This window comes from Symphalangus syndactylus, chromosome 19 (assembly GCF_028878055.3).
Source record: "Symphalangus syndactylus isolate Jambi chromosome 19, NHGRI_mSymSyn1-v2.1_pri, whole genome shotgun sequence".
Taxonomy (NCBI): Eukaryota; Metazoa; Chordata; class Mammalia; order Primates; family Hylobatidae; genus Symphalangus; species Symphalangus syndactylus.
This window is the reverse complement of record NC_072434.2, coordinates 25489212-25502287: the sequence shown is the minus strand read 5'-3', so window position 1 is coordinate 25502287 and position 13076 is coordinate 25489212. Positions and strand designations below refer to the sequence as shown.

At 37.9% G+C, this 13076-nt stretch overlaps 1 protein-coding gene across 12 annotated transcripts in view; it reads right to left on the bottom strand.

Moving 5' to 3' along the window:
- The window catches only part of DENND1B (DENN domain containing 1B), a 292006-nt gene that overhangs the window by 75234 nt on the left and 203696 nt on the right, over positions 1-13076 (bottom strand). For all 12 annotated transcript variants that reach the window (XM_055234175.2, XM_055234177.2, XM_063613729.1 and 9 more), the window contains one exon: positions 4005-4106. In XM_055234175.2, the coding sequence (XP_055090150.1) occupies positions 4005-4106 (102 nt within the window). The remainder of the gene's footprint in view (positions 1-4004; positions 4107-13076) is intronic.

The window sequence follows — 13076 nt, the reverse complement described above, 5'->3', positions numbered from 1 at the left end:
ATTTTATCTTTAAAATCCTTTCATAGCAAAACCTAAATTAGTTTGATGGAATAATTGGGGATGGTAGCCTAGCCAAGTGGACACATTAATAAAACCAACACAAGGGGGGCAAACTCAGTTTTTGTTGGGAAATGTCCTCATGTCACTCATAATTAAAAGGTGTTTTGTTTGACACAGAATTCTACATATTTTTTCTCAACACATTGAAGATATCATGCCAGTATCTTCTAGATTCCATTGTTGCTGCTGCGAAGTAAGCTGTCAATATGTTGCTCCTTTGAAGGTAATCTTTTTTCTCCTATTTAAAAAAATTTCCCTTTTCTTTAGTGTTTTATAGCTGAATATACACTGTGTGTGGGCATAGATTCTTCTTTATTCAGTTTGGATGTTAAGACTTCATAAATTTGTAAATTTATGAAGTGTATTTTCATTGGTTCTGGCACTATCCTTTCAACTACTGTCTGTGTTCCATTTTCTGTCCTCACCTATTAGAACTGACTATACGAATTTAAGGACATTCTTAGTCTACCCTCTATGTCTATCAACTTCCTATATTTTCTATCTCTCTGTCTTTCCATACCATATTCTGTATAACTTCTTTTTCAAATATATCTTCAGCTTAGCAAACCTCTCTTCACTTAGATTTGATCTGAAATTACACCCATCAACTTATTTAATTTCAATTATTACATGTTTCCTTAACAGAAGTTTATTTGCAACCTTTTCAAAATTGGCTTTGCACTCTTTAAAGTTTTTCTTCTCTGAACATTTTAAAGCTTGTTTCTTCTTTCAACATGTTAAACACGGATATTTTCATATTCTATTTCTGATAATTCCAATATTTAATGTCTTTGCAGTCAGTTTCATCTGTTGTTTCTGCCAGCTCTCATTTATAATTTCTTTCGTTGTATTTTTAATAATTTTTTCTTTTTTTTTTTTTTTTGAGACAGAGTCTCACTCTGTTGCCCAGGCTGGAGTGCAGTGGCACAATCTCAGTCACTGCAAGCTCCTCCTCCCAGGTTCATGCCATTCTTCTGCCTCAGCCTCCCAAGTAGCTGGGACTATAGGCACCTGCCACCACGCCCAGCTAATTTTTTTGGATTTTTTTTTTTTTTAGTAGAGACGGGGTATCACCGTATTAGCCAGGATGGTCTCGATCTCCTGACCTCGTGATCTGCCCGCCTCGGCCTCCCAAAGTGCTGGGATTACAGGTACCCGTTGCTAGGATCTAATAATTTTTTCTCCTGTGAGTCACTGCGCCCGGCCCTTTTAATAATTTTTAACAGTAAAATTTCCTTTTGGAATTTTAGCTGGAAGAATTATTTGATGCCTGGCTGAAGGTGATTTCCTGAAGAGTGAATATATGTTTGCCTCTTCCTGAGGTCTGGGGGCACTAACATTTAGGGTCCTTTAAATTTGCTTTGAGTTTTGTCAGCCAAAATCTGAAAATATTAATTCAGGCTGCAAATTTCTGTGCAGACTGACATGTAGTTACTTCTTAACAGCACTTTTCCCTTCCCTCTACCCAGCACTAATGCTTTGCATGTATGAGTTTCCTTACAGATCCCCATGAAACTGACTGAGAAAGCAAACACCTTTATTTCTAGTTTACTTGTACATTAAGTCTTCTCAGAATTACAGGAATTGGGTTTCCTATTACACTTCTCATCTTGTAAAGTGAGCACTAGGTTTTGTCTCCTATACTGTCTCAACATAAGGAGTTCTTTAAATATTACTTTTAAATTGTAGTATGTAGGTTATCTATGGATCCTACCCTGCCATATTATCAGAAATAAAACTTCACTTTAACTCTTTCCTTAAAATTATATGCTGCTTTCCTGGGTCAAAGTCCTCTCAAATTTGAAGCATAAGCTGTTCTAAGAGATAACCTGAATAATTCTAGACCTATAATGGATCACAAAGTCATAGTCATAAATCTTTTGTACCTAATAAATATTTTTATACTTTTTCAGCCATATCAGTAGTATCTTTGAGGATTCATCTGTGTTAGTTTTTTACCAATTGACTCTTCTTTTAGAAGTTTGTGAAACTCTGTCAACAAGAATCTTTTCAATCCTTTCAGGACTATCTTCACGTATCACTTTTTTAAGAATCATGAGCATATCAAGTTCTAGAAGACAGTCAATTTGTGCAAGTAAGACTATCCACATTGTCCACATAATTAGTTGTTTGATTGACCATTTTCATATTTTACATTTAACTTCCTTGACCAAACTGTATTTTTTAAAAGTCCTACACAGATATGTATTTTGTTAATGTAATTTCTCTAAGAATGAGGCAGACATTAAGATTTGCTGAGCATCAACAAGGCACCATGCACTGTGCTGAGAGTGTACATGTGTTACTTCACATAAACCTTATTATAATCCTGTGAGGTAGGTGGTAATATTTCTATTTTAAAGAAAAAGAAATATGTACTCATGTAAAACAGATATTCTCTGATACAGTCAAGATGTAACCCAACTATACGTGACTCCTAAAAAGTAAATGCTTCTGCAACTATGCAAAAAAATTACTGTTTTATTAACTTTATTAAGTGGTAAGGAACTAGTTACAGAAGCTCATGATCAAAGGGAAGTAAGTTAGATATTCTACCTACCCATTCAATCCCTAACTCCCATAAAATTTAATCTTCACAACTCAGTTTTGATAATGGAAGACAGTGCCTCTTCTTGATAGAGAAAAATACGAAAAGGTGCTGATATTTTACTCAACAAGCATGCACTGCATGACTAGCTTAGGACTGTACTGTGCTATACTTCAGCATTTATAAAGCACTATCACTTGATCTTCCTTTCAACCCTGGGAAGTAATTGAGTCTATGCTTGGAGACCTCTAGGGACAAAAAGCTCCAAAAGCAGCCACTCTTTTTTGGAAATTCACAAGACATCTCTGATCCTGAAATCCATGCTCCTTAAGTTTGTGTATAGGATAACCTTAACCCTTTCCTTAATGTAAAACTTCACTTATTGGAAGACAGGTATCTCCCCTGCCCCAGAGTATTTTGTAATCTCAGCTTATTTTTTAAAATTTCTTCAGAAGTAGTAGCATTAATTGTTGCCATGCTGACTTCTTTACTGACCTAATTTGAAGGTTATTTTGAGTGATATAGTATCTTCCCTTCTAACAGTTCAAAAAAAATTATTAGACTGTCAGCTTCTCAAGGGCATTACTGAGTTTTTATTCATATTTGTATCCTGGCCCTGAGCACAGTTTATGACACACAGTAGGTCGTCATTAAATGTTTAATTCACATAGTAAACTTTACACTTAATAGTTTAAAGTAAACTTTAAACTTTACATGGAATAAGAAAAACAGGTGTTAAGAACTTAATTAAAATTTTGTATACAGAAACTAAGACAACCCAATTTATGAGACTTGCTATGATTACACAATGGAATGACAGAAGCAGTGCATCCAAAATTTCTGAAATCTGATGTCTAGTTACTGCTTTTTTGAAATAGCAATTACATTTTCTGAACCAAAAATCAGGACAAACAGCATAACTATGAGTCTTATTATTAATTCTGAATGTATGAGTACTAAAAAGTCTTACAAAGCTTAAAAAGTTAAATATTCATTTTATGAACTATTTTATAAACTATATTACAATGGAATAATCCTATAAAAATACAGTTTTTTAGTTTACCATATCAATCCACCATACCAAAATAACTTCTTCTAAGATGCCTTATATAAGTAAAACTAGTCATGTTGCTGCTTCTTCTGTGAATGTATATTCTTCCTCAATGAGACTTTAAGCTCAGCCACATTTGGTGAGAAATTTTTTAATAGCAAAGTTATTACATAATATTTCTAGAGTGCTATGTCATAACCAGCTATGAGTTACAAAAGAAACAAAAATTTCCTGACATTCTAGAAAAAATGCTACTCAGGGTGTGTACATAGTTTTACAGTAATACAAATGTGTAAAACTGACAATGTTCTCTTACAAAAGAAAAATGTGGAGGTCCACTCTTACCTGCTTAAAAAGCTGGAGGTTAATGGCAGTTTCCAGGAACTGTTTCATCACGCTTGAGCGGTGCTTTACAAAACTCTCCTCACAGAAAGTGACGGGCTCACCCTAGATAGAAATAAAGATTTTAAGGGCATCAATAAAAGGTTAGTCAGAGAGAACTAGTCTCTTTAAATAGGTATATGGAGAGTGATAGAGGAAGTGTAAGGTGCAGAAGCAACAGACCGTTCCTTACACAGAATAGTTGATGCTAGTAGAAATACTCCTCTACTAAGCCTGTACTACAGCTTTCTAATCCAGGATCCCATGTACTCTTAAAATTGCTCAATTTTAGTCCCTCGAGTAAAAGTAAATCCCCTAAAAATAAAGATTTGACATCATCAGATTGAATTATGAGTATTAAACAGAGCACACATACCTGAAAATATCACATCATTTTATTGCATCCTGATTAGAAAACATTGTTACTATAAAAACTGCTGCATGACTTTTGACATTTGCACTTAGTTGTTATGATCATTAATTTGTTTTTTAATTAATGAAAAGATTTTACAATCACCTTCTCTCCATGACTGCAAAACAACTCAGGCTGGATACTTTCCAGGATAAGTTCTACTTGGCATCTGCTTTCATTAATCTTTTGCGTTAAATAATCATATTTTTGCAAGTGTCTTGTGGTAGCTCTACCAAATGGTCCTCCAAACCACCAAGGACTTAAATCTCAAGTCCTACTGATTCCATTTTTTTCTATTTATTCCTTTGCATGAATGCAGAAAATCATCACCCACTGCTAATTCCTACCACCTGCTATTTCCCTCATCAGCCTGAACAGCCCTCTAGCCCATTCAACACAAAGATAAGTGACTAAACTTTATGACAAAAAATGAAAACAGAGATGAATAAAAATGATTCATTCATTACAATGCACATTGTAGCAATATTTATGTCATAGGAAAAAGGAAAAAGTGTGCCTGTTTACCTTCTAATAGAACTTCGAAAAAAAAATTATAATTTAATCACAATGATAATTTAATCTTAAGGAAGACTCAACATTATTACAGATATCTTTAAGTACAATTCTGAAAATAGGTTCCTGTATAAATAAAATAACGAGAGTAACTATGTAATTAAACTATTACCACTTTCTGATAAAGTTAATACACTATAGAACTGTACTGTCACATTCAGTAGACACTAGTCACATGTAGCTATGTAAATGTAAATTTATGAAGATTAATTAAAACTTCAGTTCCTCAGTCATACTAGCCACATTTGAACTGCTCAATGGTCACATGTGGTTAGTGGCTACTATATTGAACAGCACAGATATAGAACATTTCCTTTAGCATAAAAAGTTTTCCTGGATAGCACTGCTATAGAAAAAAGAAAACAGGCCAAGATGGCCGAATAGGAACAGCTCCCGTCTCCAGCTCCCAGCCCCAGCGACACAGAAGACTGGTGATTTCTGCAATTCTGCTTGAGGTACCGGTTTCATCTCACTAGGGAGTGCCTAACAGTGGGTGCAGGACAGTCGGTGAAGCGCACTGTGCGCGAGCCGAAGCAGGGCGAGGCATTGCCTCACTCGGGAAGCGCAAGGGGTCAGGGAGTTCCCTTTCCTAGTCAAAGAAAGGGGAAACAGACGGCACCTGGAATATCGAGTCAGTCCCATCCTAATACTGCGCTTTTCCAACGGGCCTGGAAAACGGCACACTAGGAGATTGTGTCCCGCACCTGGCTCGGAGGGTTCTATGCCCACGGAGTCTCGCTGATTGCTAGCACAGCAGTCTGAGATCACGCTGCAAGGCGGCAGCGAGGCTGGGGGAGGGGCGCCCGCCATTGCCCAGGCTTGCTTAGGTAAACAAAGCAGCCAGGAAGCTCGAACTGGGTGGAGCCCACCACAGCTCAAGGAGGCCTGCCTGCCTCTGTAGGCTCCACCTCTGGGGGCAGGGCACAGACAAACAAAAACTCAGCAAGAACCTCCACAGACTTAAATGTCCCTGTCTGACTGACAGCTTTGAAGAGAGTAGTGGTTCCCCCAGCATGCAGCTGGAGATCTGAGAACGGACAGACTGCCTCCTAAAGTGGGTCCCTCACCCCTGAGCAGCCTAACTGGGAGGCACACCCCCAGTAGGGACAGACTGACACCTCATTCAACCCGGTACTCCTCTGAGACAAAACTTTCAGAGGAACTATCAGACAGCTGAATTTGTGGTCTCACGAAAATCCACTGCTCTGCAGCCACCGCTGCTGACACCCAGCCAAACAGGGTCTGGAGTGGACCTCTAGTAAACTCCAACAGACCTGCAGCTGAGGGTCCTGTCTGGTAGAAGGAAAACTAACAAACAGGAAGGACATCCACACCAAAAACCCATCTGTACATCACCATCATCAAAGACAAAAAGTAGATAAAACCACAAAGATGGGGAAAAAACAGAGCACAAAAACTGGAAACTCTAAAAAACAGAGCACCTCTCGTCCTCCAAAAGAACGCAGTTCCTCACCAGCAACGGAACAAAGCTGGATGGAGGATGACTTTGATGAGAAGAGAGAAGAAGGCTTCAGACGATCAAACTACTCTGAGCTACGAGAGGAAATTCAAAACAATAGCAAAGAAGTTAAAAACTTTGAAAAAAAATTAGAAGAATGGATAACTAGAATAACCAATGGAGAGAAGGGCTTAAAGGAGATGATGGAGCTGAAAGCCAAGTTTCGAGAACTACGCGAAGATTGCAGAAGCCTCAGTAGCAGATGAGATCAACTGGAAGAAAGGGTATCGCTGATGGAAGATGAAATGAATGAAATGAAGAGAGAAGGAAAGTTTAGAGAAAAAAGAATAAAAAGAAATGAACAAAGCCTCCAAGAAATTTGGGACTATGTGAAAAGACCAAACCTACGTCTGATTGGTGTACCTGAAAATGATGGAGAGAATGGAACCAAGTTGGAAAACACTCTGCAAGATATTATCCAGGAGAACTTCCCCAATCTAGCAAGGCAGGCCAGCATTCAGATTCAGGAAATACAGAGAACGCCACAAAGATACTCCTCGAGAAGGGCAACTCCAAGACACATAATTGTCAGATTCACCAAAGTTGAAATGAAGGAAAAAATGTTAAGGGCAGCCAGAGAGAAAGGTCGGGTTACCCACAAAGGGAAGCCCATCAGACTAACAGCTGATCTCTCAGCAGAAACTCTACAAGCCAGAAGAGAGTGGGGGCCGATATTCACCATTCTTAAAGAAAAGTATTTTCAACCCAGAATCTCCTATCCCGCCAAACTAAGCTTCATAAGTGAAGGAGAAATAAAATACTTTACAGACAAGCAAACGCTGAGTGATTTTGTTACCACCAGGCCTGCCCTAAAAGAGCTCCTGAAGGAAGCACTAAACATGGAAAGGAACAACCGGTACCAGCCACTGCAAAAACATGCGAAATTGTAAAGACCATCGAGGCTAGGAAGAAACTATAGCAACTAACGAGCAAAATAACCAACTAACATCATAATGACAGGATCAGATTCACACATAACAATATTAACGTTAAATGTAAATGGGCTAAATGCTCCAATCAAAAGACACAGACTGGCAAACTGGATAAGGAGTCAGGACCCATCAGTGTGCTGTATTCAGGAAACCCATCTCACGTGCAGAGACACACATAGACTCAAAATAAAGGGATGGAGGAAGATCTATCAAGCAACTGGAAATCAAAAAAAGGCAGGGGTTGCAATCCTAGTCTCTGATAAAATAGACTTTAAACCAACAAAGATCAAAAGAGACAAAGAAGGCCATTACATAATGGTAAAGGGATCAATTCAACAAGAAGAGCTAACTATCCTAAATATATATGCACCCAACACAGGAGCACCCAGATTCATAAAGCAAGTCCTCAGTGACCTACAAAGGGACTTAAACTCCCACACAATAATAATGGGAGATTTTAACACCCCACTGTCAGCATTAGACAGATCAACGAGACAGAAAGTTAACAAGGATATCCAGGAATTGAACTCAGCTCTACATAAAGTGGACCTAATAGACATCTACAGAACTCTCCACCCCAAGTCAACAGAATACACATTTTTTTCAGCACCATACCACACCTATTCCAAAATTGACCACATAGTTGGAAGTAAAGCTCTCCTCAGCAAATGTAAAAGAACAGAAATTATAACAAACTGTCTCTCAGACCACAGTGCAATCAAACTAGAACTCAGGATTAAGAAACTCACTCAAAACCGCTCATCTACATGGAAACTGAACAACCTGCTCCTGAATGACTACTGGGTACATAATGAAATGAAGGCAGAAATAAAGATGTTCTTTGAAACCAACGAGAACAAAGACACAACATACCAGAATCTCTGGGACACATTCAAAGCAGTGTGTAGAGGGAAATTTATAGCACTAAATGCCCACAAGAGAAAGCAGGAAAGATCCAAAACTGACACCCTAACATCACAATTAAAAGAACTAGAAAAGCAAGAGCAAACACATTCAAAAGCTAGCAGAAGGCTAGAAATAACTAAAATCAGAGCAGAACTGAAGGAAATAGAGACACAAAAAACTCTTCAAAAAATTAATGAATCCAGGAGCTGGTTTTTTGAAAAGATCAACAAAATTGATGGACCGCTAGCAAGACTAATAAAGAAGAAAAGAGAGAAGAATCAAATAGATGCAATAAAAAACGAAAAAGGGGATATCACCACCGATCCCACAGAAATACAATCTACCATCAGAGAATACTACAAACACCTCTATGCAAATAAACTAGAAAATCTAGAAGAAATGGATAAATTCCTCGACAAATACACCCTCCCAAGACTAAACCAGGAAGAAGTTGAATCTCTGAATAGACCAATAACAGGTTCTGAAATTGTGGCAATAATCAATAGCTTACCAACCAAAAAGAGTCCAGGACCTGATGGATTCACAGCTGAATTCTACCAGAGGTACAAGGAGGAACTGGTACCATTCCTTCTGAAACTATTCCAATCGATAGAAAAAGAGGGAATCCTCCCTAACACATTTTACGAAGCCAGCATCGTCCTGATACCAAAACCTGGCAGAGACTTAACCAAAAAAGAGAATTTCAGACCAATATCCTTGATGAACATTGATGCAAAAATCCTCAATAAAATACTGGCAAACCGAATCCAGCAGCACATCAAAAAGCTTATCCACCATGATCAAGTGGGCTTCATCCCTGGGATGCAAGGCTGGTTCAACATACGCAAATCAGTCAATGTAATCCAGCATATAAACAGAACCAAAGACAAAAACCACATGATTATCTCAATAGATGCAGAAAAGGCCTTTGACAAAATTCAACAACGCTTCATGCTAAAAACTCTCAATAAATTAGGTATTGATGGGACATATCTCAAAATAATAACAGCTATCTATGACAAACCCACAGCCAATATCATACTGAATGGGCAAAAACTGGAAGCATTCCCTCTGAAAACTGGCACAAGACAGGGATGCCCTCTCTCACCTCTCCTATTCAACATAGTGCTGGAAGTTCTGGCCAGAGCAATCAGGCAGGAGGAGGAAATAAAGGGTATTCAATTAGGAAAAGAGGAAGTCAAATTGTCCCTGTTTGCAGATGACATGATTGTATATCTAGAAAACCCCATTGTCTCAGCCCAAAATCTCCTTAAGCTGATTAGCAACTTCAGCAAAGTCTCAGGATACAAAATTAATGTACAAAAATCACAAGCATTCTTGTACACCAATAACAGACAAACAGAGAGCCAAATCATGAGTGAACTCCCATTCACAATTGCTTCAAAGAGAATAAAATACCTAGGAATCCAACTTACAAGGGATGTGAAAGACCTCTTCAAGGAGAACTACAAACCACTGCTCAATGAAATAAAAGAGGATACAAACAAATGGAAGAACATTCCATGCTCATGGGTTGGAAGAATCAATATCGTGAAAATGGCCATACTGCCCAAGGTAATTTATAGATTCAATGCCATCCCCATCAAGCTACCAATGACTTTCTTCACAGAATTGGAAAAAACTACTTTAACGTTCATATGGAACCAAAAAAGAGCCCGCATCGCCAAGTCAATCCTAAGCCAAAAGAACAAAGCTGGAGGCATCACGCTACCTGACTTTAAACTCTACTACAAGGCTACAGTAACCAAAACAGCATGGTACTGGTACCACAACAGAGACATAGATCAATGGAACAGAACAGAGCCCTCAGAAATGATGCCGCATAGCTACAACTATTTGATCTTTGACAAGCCTGAGAAAAACAAGAAATGGGGAAAGGATTCCCTATTTAATAAATGGTGCTGGGAAAACTGGCTAGCCATATGTAGAAAGCTGCAACTGGATCCCTTCCTTACACCTTATACAAAAATTAATTCAAGATGGATTAAAGACTTATATGTTAGACCTAAAACCATTAAAATCCTACAAGAAAACCTAGGCAATACCATTCAGGACATAGGCGTGGGCAAGGACTTCATGTCTAAAACACCAAAAGCAATGGCAACAAAAGCCAAAATCGACAAATGGGATCTCATTAAACTAAAGAGCTTCTGCACAGCAAAAGAAACTATCATCAGAGTGAACAGGCAACCTACACAATGGGAGAAAATTTTTGCAACCTACTCATCTGACAAAGGGCTAATATCCAGAATCTACAATGAACTCAAACAAATTTACAAGAAAAAAACAAACAACCCCATCAAAAAGTGGGCAGAGGACATGAACAGACACTTCTCAAAAGAAGACATTTATGCAGCCAAAAAACACATGAAGAAATGCTCATCATCACTGGCCATCAGAGAAATGCAAATCAAAACCACAGTGAGATACCATCTCACACCAGTTAGAATGGCCATCATTAAAAAATCAGGAAACAACAGGTGCTGGAGAGGATGTGGAGAAATAGGAACACTTTTACACTGTTGGTGGGACTGTAAACTAGTTCAACCATTGTGGAAGTCAGTGTGGCGATTCCTCAGGGATCTAGAACTAGAAATACCATTTGACCCAGCCATCCCATTACTGGGTATATACCCAAAGGACTATAAATCATGCTGCTATAAAGACACATGCACACATATGTTTATTGCGGCACTATTCACAATAGCAAAGAGTTGCAACCAACCCAAATGTCCAACAATGATAGACTGGATTAAGAAAATGTGGCACATATACACCATGGAATACTATGCAGCCATAAAAAATGATGAGTTCGTGTCCTTTGTAGGGACATGGATGAAACTGGAAAACATCATTCTCAGTAAACTATCGCAAGGACAAAAAACCAAACACCACATGTTCTCACTCATAGGTGGGAATTGAACAATGAGAACTCATGGACACAGGAAGGGGAACATCACACTCCGGGGACTGTTGTGGGGTGGGGGGAGGGGGGAGGGACAGCATTAGGAGATACACCTAATGCTAAATGACGGGTTAATGGGTACAGGAAATCAACATGGCACATGGATACATATGTAACAAACCTGCACATTGTGCACACGTACCCTAAAACCCTAAAGTATAATAAAAAATAAAAAATAAAAAATAAAAAAATATAAAAAAAAAAGAGAAAAAAAAAAAAGAAAAAAGAAAACAAAATTCAAACAAATTATTAAAGAAGACAATTCGATAAACTCTTAAGCGGTGTCACCTACTATCAGCCACCAGCCAATGATTCATCATAAAAATGTCATTATACATTTTTATACAGATGATTGCCAATTTTTTTCAAGGGGGAGGGGTTGGGGAGGGTGTCATTCTGCCATGCAGGCAGGATTATAGTGGTTCATTCATGGCTCACTGCAGCCTTTACCTCCTGGGCTCAAGCGATCCTCCCACCTCAGCCTCCCAAGTAGCTGGGACTACAGGCACATGCCACCATGTCCGGCTAACATTTTGTATTTTCTGTAGAGAAAGGGTTTTCACTATGTTGACCAGGTTGGTCTCAAACTCCTGGGCTCAAGAGATCTCCCCACGTCGGCCACCCAAAAAGCTGGAATTCTAGGCATAAGCCACCAACCCAGCCTATTATTGCCAATGGTAAAGAGTTACAAATGATCTTTAAATTACATATTTTTTAAACTGGACTAATTTACATAAATATATTTTGGATGATCACAAATGTACTATATTTTCCACTATCACAGAATTTATAATCTATCGGAGGAAGAAAATCTATAACAGGCAAGCCTGTTAAAAATAAAGGTCTATTGTTTTCTAATCTCTAGTACTAGCATCATCCCTAGTTACACTGGGAGCCCAATAAATGTTTTATGATTGAATTTTAAAAATAAAATAAAAATCGCAAATGAACTAAGCCTTATTCCATATGACATATCATCTTCACAAAAATAAATACAATTTTAAAAATAAACATAAGTAATTGCCCCTAATGGCAGTCCTGGCATCACTGGTATTACAAAGTAATCAGGACTAATAGTAACTTTAGTTTTTATGTGATAGATTTTTCCTTAAACATGTAAAGATGTATTTCAAGACAAGAAGAAATGGATGAGACTAAAGTCTATGCTTTCTTAAGAGTTGGGCATAGTTTAATTATTAGCCTATGTGAATTAAGCCGGAAGAATTCTGTCCTCATTAACCTCTGAGTACTTTCAATCTCTCCAGAGAACAAGTAAAGATAAAGCTCAGATTTGCTGTCCATCCACTTGTGATGACACAAATCACGGAAAAACTTTGAACTAAACCTTCAATTTGATTAACACGGTTTATTTACTAAGAATCTCTGATAATAACAAAAGACAAAGCACTGACACATTAGAATTTTCTCTCAAGGAAAAAAATAAGTCTTTATTAATAATGCTTTAAAGTTGTATATATTAATATACAGGAACCTCAATTACTGCCATCATTGGAAGCCTCAATTATTGTCATCCTTAAGGCATATGCTATGAAACATATTAGTAAATGACTCCTCAGTATGAGTTCTTTAAAATCATAGTTGAATTGAATGACATGAGAAGAATTCTGCCTATGATTTTAACCCAGGTTATGAGTATTTGAAGTTCATGTGGTTAACTACATTGTTAAACATTTCGTGGCAAAATCAA